General features: G+C 34.4%; 1 protein-coding gene across 4 annotated transcripts in view; it reads right to left on the bottom strand.

Annotated features, from left to right (window-relative positions):
- The window catches only part of anxa6 (annexin A6), a 230,555-nt gene that overhangs the window by 61,428 nt on the left and 150,305 nt on the right, over window positions 1-18,822 (bottom strand). The window contains 5 exon segments of one of the 4 annotated variants that reach the window (NM_001002038.2): window positions 3,988-4,101; window positions 4,170-4,264; window positions 5,900-5,984; window positions 13,038-13,089; window positions 17,644-17,705. The exons of 2 other annotated variants lie outside the window; for them this stretch is intronic. In NM_001002038.2, the coding sequence (NP_001002038.2) occupies window positions 3,988-4,101; window positions 4,170-4,264; window positions 5,900-5,984; window positions 13,038-13,046 (303 nt within the window). In that variant the 5' untranslated portion in view covers window positions 13,047-13,089; window positions 17,644-17,705. 4 annotated transcript variants of the gene reach the window in all.

The following is an 18,822-nucleotide window of genomic DNA, read 5'->3' as shown; positions in this document are numbered from 1 at the left end:
AAAAAACGAAATGCGGCCATACGTACCTCCTGCCTCGTAAATCGCGGTCTCCAGAAACCTCCCCAGGGCTAAGTTTTCAGAATGAGCTTGGGTTGCAATGGTGGAGCGTCTTCCCACTCCACCACACTTGTGCTTAGCCGAGTAAAAGCACAAGTGATGAGCGCCCGTCATGACCTTGAGGTGGACATCTCCGCAATTGTCAAAGGACATTTTAAAATGTACCACATTACCAAATAAACCGCATATTCAGTTCCTCAAAATAGCAACGTGCCAACAATGCGCATTAACACACCTCCTTTTCAGACCAGCACACTCATGAGTGGCGCAAATGGATTTGCTATTTAAACAACGAGGTGCAAAACGTGAAAATTACAGCTGTGCTGTTGCAACAAATCGTAACAAACACATCTTGCAGTTTATTGCACCGGGTGTGTGATAGGACCCATAATAAGTGATACGTGCTTTTATATATTGTATTTTGATTTTGGTCAGTGTCCTGTGACTTGGTTACTAAACGCATTTTATTTAACTTTTCTGTTAAGGTAATGATTTGATTTATAAATGAATGTTTAAAGTTATTTTATGGATTTTCTTTTTGATATTCTGTCTCTCCATGTTAGAATACATCTACCATTAAAAGTACAGCATGATCAGGTCTTTATTAGTGGGCAAACCAACAAAAGCAGCAAGGGATCGAATACTTTTTACTCTCACTGTATATGTAGAAAATAATAACTCTTGTCAAGCAAATGATTTGATTTATAAATGAAAGTTTAAAGTTATTTTATGGATTTTCTTTGGCCAAAAAAAGAACAGTTGAATAATTAATAAAGGCTTTAAAGTAGGTTTTTGAATTTGCAATCATGCTAAAAAAATAAAATAAAAAAAGTGGAAAAATGGTCTGTCGTCATTGTCTGTTCATCATCGCTGAAATGACTTTATTATGTAACAGCTAGTGTACATTTGCATTGGATAAATACGCTCAGATACTTCCATGACATTGAGAGTGTTTACAATAAAACAATACTAAGAGGAAAATCACTATTTTGACAGATAAGTCAGAGTTAACATTGCAAACAACTTATGTAACAAGACAATAATCAGCAGTTTAAAATCATCGTTATAAGAACGGATCACCTTAAAATCAGAATTCTGTTATCATTTATTACCCTTTTTAATTCCTCTAATATCATTTTTTCTGACTTCTGAAGATCCTTTTTACAGTATGGAAGAAATACAATGGAAGTCAATGGGACGCATTCTTCAAAATATCTTCTTTTGTGTTCAGAAGGATAAAGAAACTAATTCAGGCTTACAACAACATGAAGGTGAACAAATGATGAGAGAATTTTCATCTTTAGTGTTAATCATCTTTTTTAAGAGTCCAAACTAAGCAGTGTTTGTTAAAAGTTATGATTAATAATCTTTTTATTTTCCATTTGGGATTAGTCCGATTTTCTCCTATATTAGTAGCTGAACACTGTGGGATTTTTAGCAACCATTAAAATGCTCAAATTAATATCAGTCTCAGAGGAATAGACATAAACAAAACATAACTATTTCATAATTAAGGAAAATCACTTACCGATTCCTAATGATAGCAATGAAAAAACAAAACATGCAGTAAATAACAAGCTGATCTTGTGATATTGTGATTGCATGACCTTGTAAAACCCTCTACGACCTTCAGGGTTTACCCATTCGATTTAATCATGTACAAAACAATCAAATTAAGGATGATCACTTATTCCTTTATAGAGTTTAACACAGGTTAGAATAAGTGTGCTGTTTTTTTTTTTTTATTTATAATGATACGAATAAAACATTATTAAACCAATGACTGTTTATTACAACAAAGCTAAAACATTTATGTAGACTCTGTGCTTTTAAAATATTTTCTTTGCACTTTTGACATTACACTTTAAAAAATGCTGCGTTGTTTTGATTCAGTGGGTTATATATGGACAACTCTAATGTTGTAAAAGTATATTAAATTTTGTTAACCTAACTGTTTGGATTGTCCATATTTCACCCAATGTTGTCTGAATACAACCAAGAATATTTAGTGTATATTAACAACCAATATTTATTTAGTATTACAAAAAAATAACATGCACCAAAATTGCATCATAACTCTTCAATCTGAATGTATAATCTGTCCAATCCATGCATGACTTAATGGTAGACTCTAAAACAAAATGCTGGGTTGTTTTGACCCAAACCTAACTGTTTGGTATGTCCATATTTGACCCAATGTTGTCTTAATACAACCCAGAATATTTAAAGTATATATTAAAAACAGTTTTTTACATAATATTCCAAAAAATAAATCCTGCAACACAAATGCATCATAACTCTTCAATCCGAATTCATAATGTATTTAATCCATGCATGATTTAATGGTAGACTAAAAATGCTGGGTTATATAGTGGGTCAAATATGGACAAACCGAATGTTTAGTTAATTGTATTTAATAAAAAGTGTATAAGATTTTTATTAGCTAACTGTTTGATTTGTCCATATTTGACCCAAAGTGGTCTTAATACAACCCAGAATAATAAGAGTATTACAAACAGTATTTATATAATATTCCCAAAATATAACATGCACCATAAATGCATCATAACTCCTCAACCTGAATTCATAATCTTCAATCTTTGCATAATTTAATGGTACATTCTGAAAAATGCTAAGTTGCTTTGATCCAATGTTGGGTCAAATATGGACAAACCCAATGTTGGTTTAATTTTTAAAATAAACATTTAATTAAATCTTTTTAACCTAACTATTTAATATTTTCCATATTTGACCCAATTTTGGTTTAATAAAACCCAGAATATTTAGAGAGCACATTAACAACAAATATTTATTTAATATTCCACAAATATAACATCAATGCATCATAACTCTTCAATCTGAATGTAGAATCTGTTCAATCCATGCATGATTTAATGGTAGACTAAAAAAACTGGGTCGTTTTGACCCAAGGTTGAGTCAAATGTACACAAACCCCATGTTTGGTTAATTTCTTTTAATAAAAAGTATATAACTTTTTTAACCTAAATGTTTGATTTGTCCATATTTGACCCAATGTGGTCTTAATACAACCCAGAATAATTAGAGTTTTAAAAACAGTATTTATATAATATTGCAAAAATATAACATGCACCATAAATGCATCATAATTCTCCAAACTGAATTCATAATCTTCAATCTATGCATGATTTAATGGTACATTCTGAAAAATGCTGGGTTGTTTCGACTCAATGTTGGGTCAAATATGGACAAACCAAATGTTGGTTTAGTTTTTAAAATTAAAATGTAATTAAATCTTTTTAACCTAACTATTTGATATTTTCCATATTTGACCCAATGTTGGTTTAATAAAACCCAGAATATTAAGAGTGTACATTAACAAACAATATTTATTTATTATTCCAAAAAATATAACATAAATGCATCATAACTCTTCAATCTGAATGTAGAATCTGTTCAGTCCATGGATGATTTAATGGTACATTCTAAAAAAATGCTGTGCTGTATTAACCCAATGTTGGGTCAAATATGGACAAAACCAATGCTGGTTTGATTTTTTTAAACTAAAACATTGTTTGGTTAGTCTATATTTAACCCAATGTTGGTTTAATAAAACCCAGAATATTTAGAGAGCACATTAACAACAAATATTTATTTAATATTCCACAAATAACATCAATGCATCATAACTCTTCAATCGGACTGTAGAATCTGTTCAATCTATGCATGATTTAATGGTAGTCTTTAAAAAAAAGCTGGGTCGTTTTGACCCAAGGTTGGGTCAAATATGAAAAAAACAATATATGGTTTTAAACTAAAATCTAAATTATTTTTGTTAACCCAACTGTTGTGTTTGTCCATATTTGCTCCATCATCGGGTTAAAACAACCCAGCATTTTTTAGTAAATCTTTCAGTTTATTTTAGCTTTATTATTTTAGTAATTTTCATACCTTGATGGCATCTTTGATTTCTTTGGCATCGTGGTAAGCAGGAGGTCTCATCAAACCCACGATCAGACGCTCAAACTTCCCAGTCAGCTCATATTTCAGGTCATCGATTAAATCCTATATAAGAGATATATTTTTAATAAGTGCATGTTGTACTATTGGACTTGCTGGTGTTTTTCTTGTACCTTCCCATATTGTGACTTGTATGCGGTGCGGATCTCCTGCCTCTGAGCGCTGCTTCGTGAGGTAATCAGGTCTAAAATGGCCTCTTTGTCACTTCCTGCAAAAAACAATATATGATGATTTTACTTATGAATGGAAATATATGGGATTAGATTTGTGCCAAATCAAATGAACAAACATTTGAGAAAACTAACAAAAATATACACTAATAAATAAAAAATTCTCTAAAGGAAAAAAAGTTAAATGCATATTTTGCTAGCCCATATTGTTATTCTTTAGGTCACGGGTGTCCAAACTCAGTCCTGGAGGTCCGATGTCCTTAAGAGTTTAGCTTCAACCCTAATCAAGCACACCTGAACCAGCTGATCAAGCTCTTACTAGATATACTAGAACAGGGGTGTCCAAACTCAGTCCTGGAGGGCCAATGTCCTGCATAGTTTAGCTCCAACTTCCCTTAACACACCTGCCTGGAAGTTTCTATTATACCTTGAAAGAGCTTGATTAGCAGGTTCAGGTGTGTTTAATATTGGTTGGAACTAAAATATGCTGGACACCGGCCCTCCAGGACTGAGTTTGGACACCCCTGTTCTAGAAACTTCCTGACAGGTGTGTTGAAGCAAGTTAAAGCTAAACTCAGCAGGACTCCGGCCCTCCAGGACCGAGTTTGGACACCCCTGCTTTAGGTGAACAATGAATCCATGCAATCTTCTAATCTTCAATCAAAGTCTTTAAACAAAAACCAAATCCAAACATAAAGTCTATATTAGTGTATGGCGGCAAATCAATGCCAATATCCCCTGTGCGCTCGTGAGCTGTAGTTTTCTCGAGTGTAGACCTGTAATCTGCTCACGGTTCACTTCTCCTTGCACACAAACATCACCGCTGCGCCCGATTAATAATGGCATTGATTTGCCGCCATATTAGTGGGTCACTGTAGGGAATAGTGACGGAGGGTGTGGGGGCGATTTCAGATACAGACTTCATTTTAATGATTTAAGAGCATTTCAAGAGTTCACATTTAGCTGATGATTGGTAATAAGCTAGTTTGGCATGCTGTTCCGGGAGAGAGCCCCGAGCTCATGAGAGCCTCGAGCCCGAGGCTCGATCCCATTCCAGGGCGAGAGGGGAGTTTGAGCTCGGGTAGATCTCGAGAACCCCCCTCCCTCCTGCTGCGTGAGGGTTGCTAAGGTGATGTGTTGCTGACAGAATTGAATCGAATTTGGTGCTAATTTGGTTTAGTCAATTTACTTAAGTGTCATGTTTTTGGGAGTGTGGGAGGAAACCGGAGGACCCGGGGAAAACCCACGCAAGCACAGGGAGAACATGAACTCCACACAAAAATGCTGACCGTTTGGGTAGATGCCCGAACCGGAGGCATTTTACTGTGAGGCTGCAGTGCTAGCCACTGGGCCGCCGTGCTGCCCTGTAGACAAAGGAGGAGGCGAAGGGGTGGAAGGGGGGATTCTTCAAGACGAAGATGACTAAAGGTAAGGTGTTTGGTTATTTATACTTGGTTAGGAGTAGTCTGATTGGTGGTTTGTACATTAGCTTGACTCGGGGCCAGCCGTGTCAATCATAAGCACGTGATCCTCTCGAAATTAGTTTATGAATAGACTTCACTTGTAAAACACACTAATATGTAATATTTTGGTTCCTTTTTTTGTTTTGTTTGCTTTATATGGCACAAAATCGAATCTCATCGTAAGATCCCAGCAGCCAGTGCTTTACTTACCGAAGCCTTTCATGGCATTATAAAGAGCCTCTGCATCACTGCCTGCGTCAAAATCAGGGTGATCCACAACTGTACCTCTGAACTCCTATAAACACAGATTTTGCATGTTTACTGTAGATGCTGTTTTTATAGAGCCGTGAAAGTGAGTAGCAAGGTGAATCTTCTCAATTCATATGAAAGATTCATTTATTCGGCCACTTTATTAGGTACACCTTAATCCTTCATGACAGATTCAACAAGCTACTGGACATGATAGCATCACGCAGTTGCTGCAGATTTGTCGGCTGCACATCCATGATGTGAATCTTCCATTCCACCACATCCCGAAAAAACTCTATTGGATTGAGATCTGCTGACTGTGGAGGCCATTTTAGTCCAGTGAACTCATTGTCATGTTCAAGAAACCAGTCTGAGATGATTCTTGCTTTATGACATGCCGCGCTATCCTGCTGGAAGTAACCATCAGAAGATGAGTACACTGTGGTGATAAAGGGATGGACATGGTCAGCAACAATACTCAGGTAGGCTGTAGCGTTGACACGATGCCCAGTTGGTACTAATGGGCCCAAAATGTGCCAAGAAAATATCCCCCACACCATTACACCACCACCACCAGCCTGAACTGTTGATACAAGGCAGGATGGATCCATGCTTTCATGTTGTTAATGCCAAATTCTGACCAGACCATCTGAATGTGGCAGCAGAAATGGAGACTCGTCAGAGCAGGCAACGTTTCTCCAATCTTCTATTGTCCAGTTTTGGTGAGCCTGTGTGAATTGTAGCCTCAGTTTCCTGTTCTTAGCTGATAGGAGTGGCACCCAGTGTGGTTTCTGCTGCTGTAGCCCATCTGCCTCAAGGTTGGATGTGTTGTGTGAGGTGCTCTTCTGCAGACCTCAGTTGTAACGAGTGCTTATTTGAGTTACTCTTGTCTTTCTATCAGCTGGAACCAACTGGCCATTCTCCTCTGACCTCTGGCATCAACAAGGAATTTGCGCCCACAGAACTGCCGCTCACTGGATATTTTCTCTTTGTCAGATTTTTCTCTGTAAACCCTATAGATGGTTGTGCGTGAAAATCCTAGTAGATCAACAGTTTCTGAAATATTCAGATCAGCCCTTCTGGCACCAACAACCATGCCACATTCACTTAAATCAGCTCTCTTCCCCATTCTGATGCTCAGTTTGAACTGCAGCAGATTGCCTTGACCTTGTCAACATGCCTAAATGCATCGAGGTGCTGCCATGTGATTGGCCGTTCAGAAATTTGCATTAACAAGCAGTTGGACAGGTGTACCTAATAAAGTGGCCGCTGAGTGTATATTTCCATGGCAAGTTGAAATTCAATTGCGCACACACACACAAACACACACACGCACACATACTCACTCACTGAGGCCCGACAGCTGTCAGCTGTCCAGGCTGTACAGAGGCTGATTGTTGGTGTAATGTTTCGTTTTAGGATTGTATAAACACATGTCTCCTGCCCTGCCCAAGCACAACTTTAAATATTTGTTTGAGTTTATTATAAAACACTCAATATTCATGTAAACGCTGTGTATTAAATAGTTTAAGATGATCAGTTCAGAAGTTTATTTGTATATCGCTTTGTTCCTAAGCAGCTTTACAAAGATGCACATTATTAAATTACAGTCTAAATCAGAAAAGGTTAGGTATGAGGGTGGACAGTATGTGTGTGTATGTGTGTGGGTGTGTGTGTGTGTGTGTGTGTGTGTGTGTGATTATCTGTATGTGCATTTGTTTGTTTGTGTCTGTATATGTGTAGATGCACGCCAGTGTATGTGTGTGTGCGTGTACAGTATGTGTATGTATGCGTGTGCACGAGTGTTTGTGTGTGCGTCTATGTGCATGCATGCTTATAAATGTGCATGTGTGTATGAGTGTGTGTTTATGTGCATGTTTGTTTGTATGTTATGCTCAGCAGTATATGTGTGTGACAGAGAGCGACAGAAAGCCTGAAATGTCTGTAACCTTACACCCCGAGCCCTCCTGAATCTACAGCGTGTGTGCTTCTCCCCCTCACACTGACAGCCAACACACAATACATGACTCTGCATTTTCACAATTCTGCCTTTTCTGCACTCATTCTGCAATCTACGGCTACTGTGCATGCTTTAGTGTAACAAAGCAGAGATCCAGAGTTTTACTGGCTCTTCATTCTGCTAATGTCACTCATCAACACAGCAGCTGAGCTTCTGCAGAAACAGAGCCTTAGCAACACGAGCTGCACAACCAAACACACACACACACACCAGAATCACTCTGATAAAACACACACCTCCTCCAGTGTAGAGACTTTCAGGAAATATATACAAGATCACTGAGATAGATTTGCAAATATTTTAATTACAGAAGCAAGAAATTTGTGGAATGTATCGTAAAATAGGTTAACATCCAATAAATGAAATTAAATACATAATTTAATTTAATTAATTTATATATATATATGTGTGTGTGTGTGTGTGTGTGTGTGTGTGTGTGTGTGTGTGTGTATATACACATATATATATACATATACATATATACACACACACACATATATATATATATACACACTAGTAGCAGTGTGCTATGGCTGTATATCAGCACTGGTGGGAGGGGTGCGTTGGCAAGAGGCCGCCAATGTTGGCACGAGGCCACCAGTGCTGATATACAGCCATATCGCACTGCTACGAGTGTGATATTGCGTTTATACAACAGTTCGACGGCACAATCTTGTACATAAAAAAGAAAATCAAACACATAAAGTCTAAAACCTTTTTGAATTTGGAACTACTTTCTTCCGCCATTCATACACATCTGCAGCTGACGTCAGAACAGCAGAAGCCATTACTAATTCACCAACGTCACACTTTAGAGCTAATATTTGAATGATTCTCTATAGCGTAATGTGAAGCGGCGCTTCTGGTGCGTGACCCCCTTAAGGTGATGACAAAACTGCTAATTTTGCTCACATTTTAAGATTATATGGCTGAACATGACATGAAATGCCATCCATCTACAGAGATTTCACACCAGACTGCTGTTGTGTTTGCGATAAGGAGGGACAAGGCTGAATCTAGCTTCTTATTCGCAGCTTCATATTGACTCTATCCAGTCCACCTTAAAAACCATGATACCTCTGTTTTTCAGGATTTTATTCACGCTCAAGAGAACACAGAGCAAGCGCTTTTTATGCGGTTCTGGTGCCATCTTGTGGATAGACAACGTCAACTGTCTTTGGCCACCTGCTACGAGCTCTCAGAAATTGTCAATATTTTATAATAGGCACTATTCTTACAAATAAACTGCATGGTTGCAATCTAAACAACTACATTCTCGACTAAAAAAAGCCTCAAAAGTACATTTAGTTGTCTAACGACAGTAATATTTGTCAAACTGTAGCCTGCTTGTTGCTTGCTGTATGTGGGCGGAGTAATACAAAGAGGTGAAGGGAAGGGTGAAGAGACTTTTGTGTGATGTTACTGGCAAAATATCGCACGGTCATCAGCCAATCAGATTTAAGATCCAGACAGAACTGTTGTATAAATAAATAAATACATATATATATATACACATATATACACACACATACACACACACACACACACACACATATATATATATATATATATATATATATATATATATATATATATATATATATATATATATATATATAYACACACACACACACACACACACACATATACACATATACATACATACACATATATATATATATATATATATATATATATATATATTTTTTTTTTTTTTTTTTTTTTCCCAAATATTTGTTTAATGGAGGGAAGATTGTTTCAGCCCATTTCTAAACATAATAGTTTTAATGACTCATTTCTAATAACTGATTTATTTTATCTTTGCCATGATGACAGTAAATAATATTGTGCTTCATATTTTTCAAGACACTTCTATACAGCTTAAAGTGACATTTAAAGGCTTCACTAGGTAAATTAGGTTAACTGGGCAGATTAGGGTAATTAGGCAAGTAATTGTATAATGATGGTTTGTTCTGTAGACTATTGGGAAAAAAAATTTGCTTAAAGGGCCTAAAAATTTTGTCCCAAAAATGGTTTTTAAAAAATTAAAAACTGCTTTTATTCTAGCCGAAATAAAACAAATAAGACTTTCTCCAGAAGAAACAGATTTTATCAGACATACTGTGAAAATTTCCTTGCTCTGCTAAACATTATTTAGGAAATATTAAAGAAAAAAAAGAAAGAGGGGGCTAATAATTCTGACTTCAACTGTATATATTTAAATGTCACTTTAAGCTGTATGGAAGTGTCTTGAAAAATATCAAGTCTAATATTATGTGCTGTCATCATGGCAAAAATAAAATAAATATGTTATTAAAAAATGAGTTATTAAATCTATTATGATTAGAAACGTGTTGGAGTAATCTTCTCTCTGTTAACAGAAATTGGGGAAAAAATATACAGGGGGGCTGACTTCAACTGTAAATGATCCTTTGTTTCACATGCATCACTAACGCGTTTGTTAAACTATTACTGTGGTTCAATAAAGGGTTTGCTGCTAAAAATGAAAATGAAACCAAAACTGCTGTCTGCTCATCCACCCCAGGTCTATTGTGGTGTTTCTTGGCAGACCTAAGTTTTTAATGAGCTATTCATTGAACTCTGAGATTGCATAAAGAAAACTCTGACATCCTACACTGCCTGAACCACAACAGATGGAAAATGAGATGAGAAAGCAGACAGAGGTCATCTCTGCGGTCATTTCTTCAACATGCTACATGACCAAATGCAATATTTACATCAATATCAAATTGTCCTCCTGGAAGTTTTGGTTTCTTTTTCAAAATTTCCCAAATGATGTTTAACAGATTTTGGAATTTTTCGCAGTATTTCCTATAATATTTTATCTTCTGAAGAAAGTCTTATTTGTTTTATTTTGGCTAGAGTAAAAGCAGTTTTTAATTATTTTAAAAGCCATTATAAGGTCAATATTATTAGCCCCTTAAGCAATATTTTATTTGATCGTCTACAGAACAAACCACTGTTGTACAATGATTTGCCTAATTACCCTAACCTGCCTAATTGACCTATTTAAGCCTTTAAATGTCACTTTAAGCTGTATAGAAGTGTCTTGAAAAACATCTAGTCAAATATTATTTACTGTCATCATGGCAAAGATAAAATAAATCAGTTATTAGAGATGAGTTATTAAAACTATTATGTTTAGAAATGTGTTACACACACAAATAGTGAAACAAAACTATGCAAAACAGCTTTGGTACATAGATATTTAAACTGATATTTAATTAGTATCATATACACACACACACATATATATATATATATATATATATATATATATATATATATATATATATATATATATATATACGTATATATATACACATACACACACATACCTGTATATATATATATATATATATATATATATATATATATATATATATATATATATATATATATATATATATTTATATATATATATATATATATATACATACAGCCATATCGCACTGCTACGAGTGTGATATTGCGTTTATACAACAGTTCGACGACATAATTGCGTATATAAAAGCAAAATCAAACATGGAGAGTCTCAAAAACCCTTTTGTATGAGGAACTACTTTCTTCCGCATTGGATTCAAATCATAAGCTGACAGTTAAACAACAGCTAAAAGCATCTTTTAAATTTTAGATCTGCAGTGTCTGCTTTTTGCTGGCTGTATGTGGGCGGAGTAATACACAAAGGGTAAAGAGGCTGTAGGTGTTCTGATATTGCAGAATATCGCACGGCTATCAGCCAATCAGATTTGGGAATCAGACAGAACAGTTGTATAAATATATATATATATATATATATATATATATATATATATATATATATATATATATATATATATATATATATATATATATATATTTATATATATATATATATATTCACACATACACACACACACACACACACACACACACACACACACACACACACATATATATATATATATATATATATATATATATATATATATTTATAACATTCATATTAATATTTATTAAAAATGCATGTGTGTCTTTGTGTATTTACGTATTACATAAAAATACTGAATACAAACATATTTTGTCAAAACAAGCTTTTATTTTGGTTGTGATTAATCACAATTAATTTTTGCCCAGCACTAGTTATTAGTAATTTGTGAATAAAACTATTATGTTCAAAAATGTGTTTTCTCTGTTAGACAATACTTGGCACTTATTTGAAAAAGCAATAGTTCAATTCAATTAATTAAATGAAACTTTATTTCTATAGCGCTTTTACAATGTAGACTGTGTCAAAGCAGCTTCACAAAGAAGATTATAGTGAATTGAAACAGTGTCAGTCGAGATTTCAGAGTTTAAGTTCAGTTTAGTTCAGATCTGTGTGGTTTAATAATCACTGCTGAGAGTCCAAACATTAAAGCAAATAGTTATTTGTTTTGATGGTCCATTTAAGTATTAGTAGACTGTCTGCTTAATATCTGTTGATACTGCTCAAACAGAGATTTAACTGACTATAGAAAATTTGCAAGTACATGTCAACTTACACTAACCCCAACACTCATTCATTTCTTGTGGGCTTAGTCCCCTTATTAATCCAGGGTCGCCACAGCGGAATGAACCGCCAACTTATTCAGCAAGTTTTTACGCAGCGGATGCCATCTCTGGGAAACATCCACACACACACTCATACAGTACAGACAATTTAGCTTACCCAATTCACCTGTACCGCATGTCTTTGGACTGTGGGGGAAACCGGAGCACCCGGAGGAAACCCACGTGAAGGCAGGGAGAACATGCAAACTCCACACAGAAACGCCAACTGAGCTGAGGTTCGAACCTGCGACCTTCTTGCTGTGAGGCGACAGCACTACCAACTGCGCCACTGCCTCGCCCCCTAACCTAAGTCTATTTATAACTTAATAAGAATTAGTTGGCATGCAGATGCAATGTAACTTAAATTCAACAAATGGACCATCAAAATAAAGTGTGACCATTATTAGTATTAGCAGATGGTAATAATTGTGTCTTCAACTGTACTTTAAATGTAGACAAACTGTTTATGCTGAAGTTGTTGCTTACTTTGCCCATGTTTGATCAGTTGTGAGTGGCCAATGGAATGATAATCTTCAACCTGGAGAGAGAATTAAGAAAACATTCATGTTAATCTTTCCTTACAGATTGTGTGAGATTAACACATGCAATGTTTTTAGATGTTCAGAATTTCAGTTTGTAAGTCTTTTGTTTACAATTTATGTCTGCTACACGGCAAAAAAAATAGTTACTTTACTTAAAATGTGAGTAAACTAATTGCCTTAAAAGCAACAAGTTAGCTTTAATTAAAAAATAAACCTGTAAACATGTTGTAACTTGAATTTTTCATTCATTCACTTTCCTTCAGCTTATGTAACGGTTATATTGTGTCTCTCCACTTGCATACATTGAAATACTAATGGGAAGGACGGGGTTAACATTTGTTTATTGTTTTACATGTAGAGCGCCCCCTCTGTTACCTAAAAGAAAAGTCAGTGCACGAGGCTGGAAGATTAGATCTGCGCTCATTTTTCTGTTCTGACTGTTTTCACAACAATAAAATCGATAAAAGATATATCAGAGTGAATATTTATTTACACAACGCAGAAGAGATGCAAAAGACTATTTACACTTAGTCCCTCATTTATCAAGGGTCGCCATAGCTGAATGAACCGCCAACTATTCCGGTATGTTTTACGCAACCGATGCCCTTCCAGCTGCAACTCATATACTGGAAAACATCCATACACTCTCCCATTCACACAGTCAAACACTACGGCCAATTTAGTTCATCTAATTCACCTCTAGCGCATGTGTTTGGACTGTGGGGGAAACCGGAGCACCCGGAGGAAACCCATACCAACACGGGGAGAACATGCAAACTCCACACAGAAATGCCAACTGACCCAGCCAGTGATCTTCATACTGTGAGGCGACAGTGCTAACCACTGAGCCACTGTGCTGCCCATTCAAGTTGACCTATACCTAACTTTAATAATCATTCATAGTTCTTTACTTAAAGGCAACAGATTTACTCACTGTTTTAAGTAAAGTCAACTAATTGCTTTAAAAGTGATGGGTTAACTAAGCCAACTAATCTCTTTTTTCATTGTATAAGATAAAACACTGGCTCTGTTCAATACATTATCTTCTGTTTGCAGTGTAAATGAGCTCAAATGCATCGCTAAAGCTATGAATTTGTACTATTTAGTCATACAGTAAGAGTCTAAACCTACATTTAGCCTAATTCTAGACATTTATACTCACTATAGAATAAAAACACTGAAAGCAAAGCCACATCTTATTAGATATTCAGTTTAATTTCTGTATCCTTGTTTACAAGTTATGTCTATTACACTGTAAAAGGTGATTTAACTTAAAATGTGTTCAAAAAGTAAAGTCAACTAAATGCTTTATGAAGTAATCGGTTTATAGTCACTTCTTTAAGTTAATTGAACTAATCGCTTTAAAAGTGATGGGTTTAAGTTATCATCTTCTGTTTGCAGTGTAAATGGGTTCAAATGCATTGCTGATGATGCTACAGTATGAATCTTTACTATATTTAGCCATACAATAAGAGTCTAAACCTACATTTAGCCTAATTCAAGACATTTCTGCTCACTATAGAATAAAAACACTGAAAGCAAAGCCACATTTTTTGTAGATATTCAGTTTAATTTCTGTATCCTTGTTTGCATGTTATGTCTATTACACTGTAAAAATGACTAGATACTTAAAATGTGAGTAAATCCATTAATGTAAAATATACAAGTTAGCTTTATTTAAAGATCATTGCAACTTGGAACTGTTAAGTTGACTTAACTTTTATAAATACGCACATTATAGTTGACTTAATTTTAAGGCAACAGGTTTACTCACTTTTTAAATACAGTTGACTAATCGCTTTAAAAGTGATGGATTTACTAACTATTTAAAAGTAAAGTCAACTAAATGCTTTAAAAAGTGATCAGTTTATACTCAGATCTTTAGGTTAAGTGAACTAATCGCTTTAAAAGTGATGGGATTACTCACTTTTTTGAAAGAAACCTCATCTAATTTCTTTAAAAGTGATGGGTTTACTAAGCCATATCTTCTGTTTGCAGTGTAAATGGGTTCAAATGCATTACTGATGATGCTACAGTATGAATCTTGACTATATTTAGTCATACAATAAGAGTCTAAATCTACATTTAGCCTAATTCAAGACATTTCTGCTCACTATAGTATAAAAACACTGAAAGCAAAGCCATATTTTATTAGATATTCAGTTTAATTTCTGTCTCCTTGTTTAGAAGTTATGTCTTAATATAGAATAAAAATAAATTATAGAATACAATCCTGAAAGCAAAGCCACTTTTTATTAGATATTCATAATAGTTATGTCTATTACACTAAAAAAAACAATTAGCTACTTATAATGTGAATGAATCCATTATCTTAAAAGTGACAAGTTAGCTTTACTTAAAATCATTGTAACTTTTAATTGTTAAGTTGACAACTTCTATAATTATGCACATTGTAGGTAAATTACTTGATTTTAAGGCAACAGGTTTACTCACTTTTTTAAAGTAAACAACTAATCTCTTTAAGAGTGATGGTTTACTAAGCCATATCTTCTGTTTGCAGTGTAAATGAGTTCATATGCATTGCTGATGATGCTACAGTATGAATCTTTACTATATTTAGTCATACAATAAGAGTCTAAACCTACAGTTAGCCTAATTCAAGACATTTCTGCTCACTATAGAATAAAAACACTGAAAGCAAAGCCACATCTTATAAGATATTCAGGTTAATGTCTGTATCCTTGTTTGCATGTTGTCTATTACACTGTAAAAATGACTAGATGTTTAAAATGTAAGTAAATCCATTGATTTAAAAGATACAAGTTAGCTTTATTTAAAGATCATTGCAACTTGGAACTGTTAAGTTGACTTAACTTTTATAATTACGCACATTATAGTTGACTTAATTTCAAGGCAACAGGTTTACTGACAGTTTTAAAGTAATGTCGACTAATCGCTTTAAAAGTGATGGATTTACTAACTATTTAAAAGTAATGTCAACTAAATGCTTTAAAAAGTGATCGGTTTATACTCACTTCAAGTTAAGTGAACTAATCTCTTTAAGAGTGATGGGATTACAAAGCCATATCTTCTGTTTGCAGTGTAAATGAGTTCCAATGCATTGTTGATGATGCTACAGTATGAATCTTTACTATATTTAGTCATACAATAAGAGTCTAAACCTACAGTTAGCCTAATTCAAGACATTTCTACTCACTATAGAGTAAAGCGCTAAAAGCAAAGCCACATTTTATTAGATACTCATCATAGTTATGTCTATTACACTGTTTATAAAAAAAAAAAAAAAAAAAAAAGCAATTAGCTATTATAATGTGAATGAATCCATTATCGTAAAGGGACAAGTTAGCTTTACTTAAAATCATTGTAACTTTTAACTGTTAAGTTGACTTAACTTCTATAATTATGCACATTGTAGGTAAATTACTTCATTTTAAGGTAACATGTTTATGCTCTGTTTTAAAGTAAACTCAACTAATCTCTTTAAAAGTGATGGGTTTACAAGCCTTTATCTTCTGTTTGCAGTGTAAATGAGTTCAAATGCATTGCTGATGATGCTTCTTTACAGTATGAATCTTTACTATATTTAGTCATACAATAAAAGTTTAAACCTACATTTAGCCTAATTCAAGACATTTAAAAAGCTGAAAGCAGTCACATTTTCCTCATTGAGGTACTCTTCCCCCGGTGAATAACACTATGCTCTCTTTCACTACAGTCTAGTAAATATAAAGCAGTCAGGGGCTTTCATTGATGGAAAAACCGTCTGCAGTGAACCAAATGGAAACTGCTTTCGCTGAGTCTGTAATAATGACAAAATTGTGCACTAAACATCTGGAGACGCAAGCAGTTACTCCTCTAAAAAAAACTCCTGTTAGCATTATTGAACTGGATTGAGTGGATCTAAAACAAATCCTAATAAAAACTCAAGCAGTTTTTGGGATTGTTAGGGTGCATGTCATATCAGTAGTCCAAAAATAGTCATGTCTCTCTCTCTGTCTGAGTCAGGAATACATCCAAGGTCTGAAAAAGACAGAGAACGAAAGCAAAGCCCCACCCAAACACCAATACCAAAAATTACAATCAAATCAAGGGCAAAATAAACAAAATCTAAATAATTTATGTGATATACAGACTAAAAATTGCTAGGTTTATACACGTTAAAAATGCTAGGTTGTTTTTTTAACCCAGCATTGAGTCAAATATGGACAAACCAAACAGATTAAAAATGTAATATAAATTAATGTATTTTTCTAAATAAGAAAAAATAACTTGGGGGTCGTCGATGTTTGACTCTTAGGTTAAAACAACCCAGCATTTTTGTATATTTGTGTGTATTATAATCCTAACACTGAAAGTAATCTTTACACATTTTTAATTACCACATATACTGTCTTTATTTTATAAAACTGAGAAAGTTTTGTGATAGCAGTTATGAGAATATAAAACTACTAACATATGATATGATCATAAAAACGCTACAATGCGATTCCCAAACCGCCTCAAACCTCGTATTAAATAGGTTAAAACTGTTACTAATGTTAATAAAACCACATAAAACAGCATTTTACCTTAATCTGCAGGCGTGTGGAGCTCAGCTGACGGTGGTCCGCGTTTCTGTCGGGGTCTCGCGGAAAAAGCGTCCGGATCAGCTGTTCTTCCCGACGCGACGCACACGACGCAAACGCGACGCAAACTCCACGCACGACTTAACTCGGGATAACCAGCTACGATGTAATGTCGACATATGACGTGGTAGATAGTCCGTTCTCACAGATGACGTGGGCATAGAGTTACTGTAGCCTGCTGTGGTGAAGACACGAGGCCCGGTTTCATCTGCAGTGCGCTTCGGGATCTGCATGTGCAGCATTTTTGGAGGATTCCTGTATCCCTTAGCCTTTGGATATCAAACATCAAGGAAATGATGCTTATAAATGAAACCTGGACCATATTTAAGCATTTTAGTAGTAGTATTATTAAATGTTATTATTATTATTATCATTATTATTATTATTATTATTATTATTATTATTATCATCATCATCATCATCATCATCATCATCATTATTATTATTATTATTATTATTATCATCATCATCATCATTATTATTATTATTATTATTATTGTTGTTGTTGTCGTTGTTGTTATTATTATTAGCAGGGATGGGCAGTATTAAAAGTGTTTAAAAATGTAATTTAAATACAAAATGATTTTGTGATTTGTATTTGACAGGGTTCATAAAAATGGGTTAATAATTTGTTTCAAAATACTTTATTTTTTTACTATTATTTTTTACAGTTATACACTTTAATAATAAAAGCATAGCAAATTTTTCTAAGGGAATCACATTTTGTTTTAAAATAATGTACATTATCAAATCTCACTTACAGTCTTCGAAAAAAGGATGAAAGGTGTCCAGATTCAAAGATTTGTTACAATGATGTAAAAATATGCAACATTATTCAAGCTGAATGGTTATTTATTTTAATTTTTTATGGGAAATACAAAATCCAAATACAGCAAAATGGCATTGAACTTTGCAAATTATGTACTGTATAGAATCGTTTACACAATCCGCTTAAAGAGTATCTAATTTTTTCAAGGTAAAGACATCATCTGTCTGGTCTATTGAATAAAGGTGGGTGGAAAGGGATCTTTCCATTCTGTGAATGTCTTTTAATAGATCATCTGATGAAAAAATGAGGATGATGGATTGGCATAATGTGAAAATCAGCACTTCCAGCGCATT

The sequence above is a fragment of the Danio rerio genome, chromosome 14 (assembly GCF_049306965.1).
Source record: "Danio rerio strain Tuebingen ecotype United States chromosome 14, GRCz12tu, whole genome shotgun sequence".
Classification (NCBI taxonomy): Eukaryota; Metazoa; Chordata; class Actinopteri; order Cypriniformes; family Danionidae; genus Danio; species Danio rerio.
This window is presented reverse-complemented; position numbering and strand designations above follow the sequence as displayed.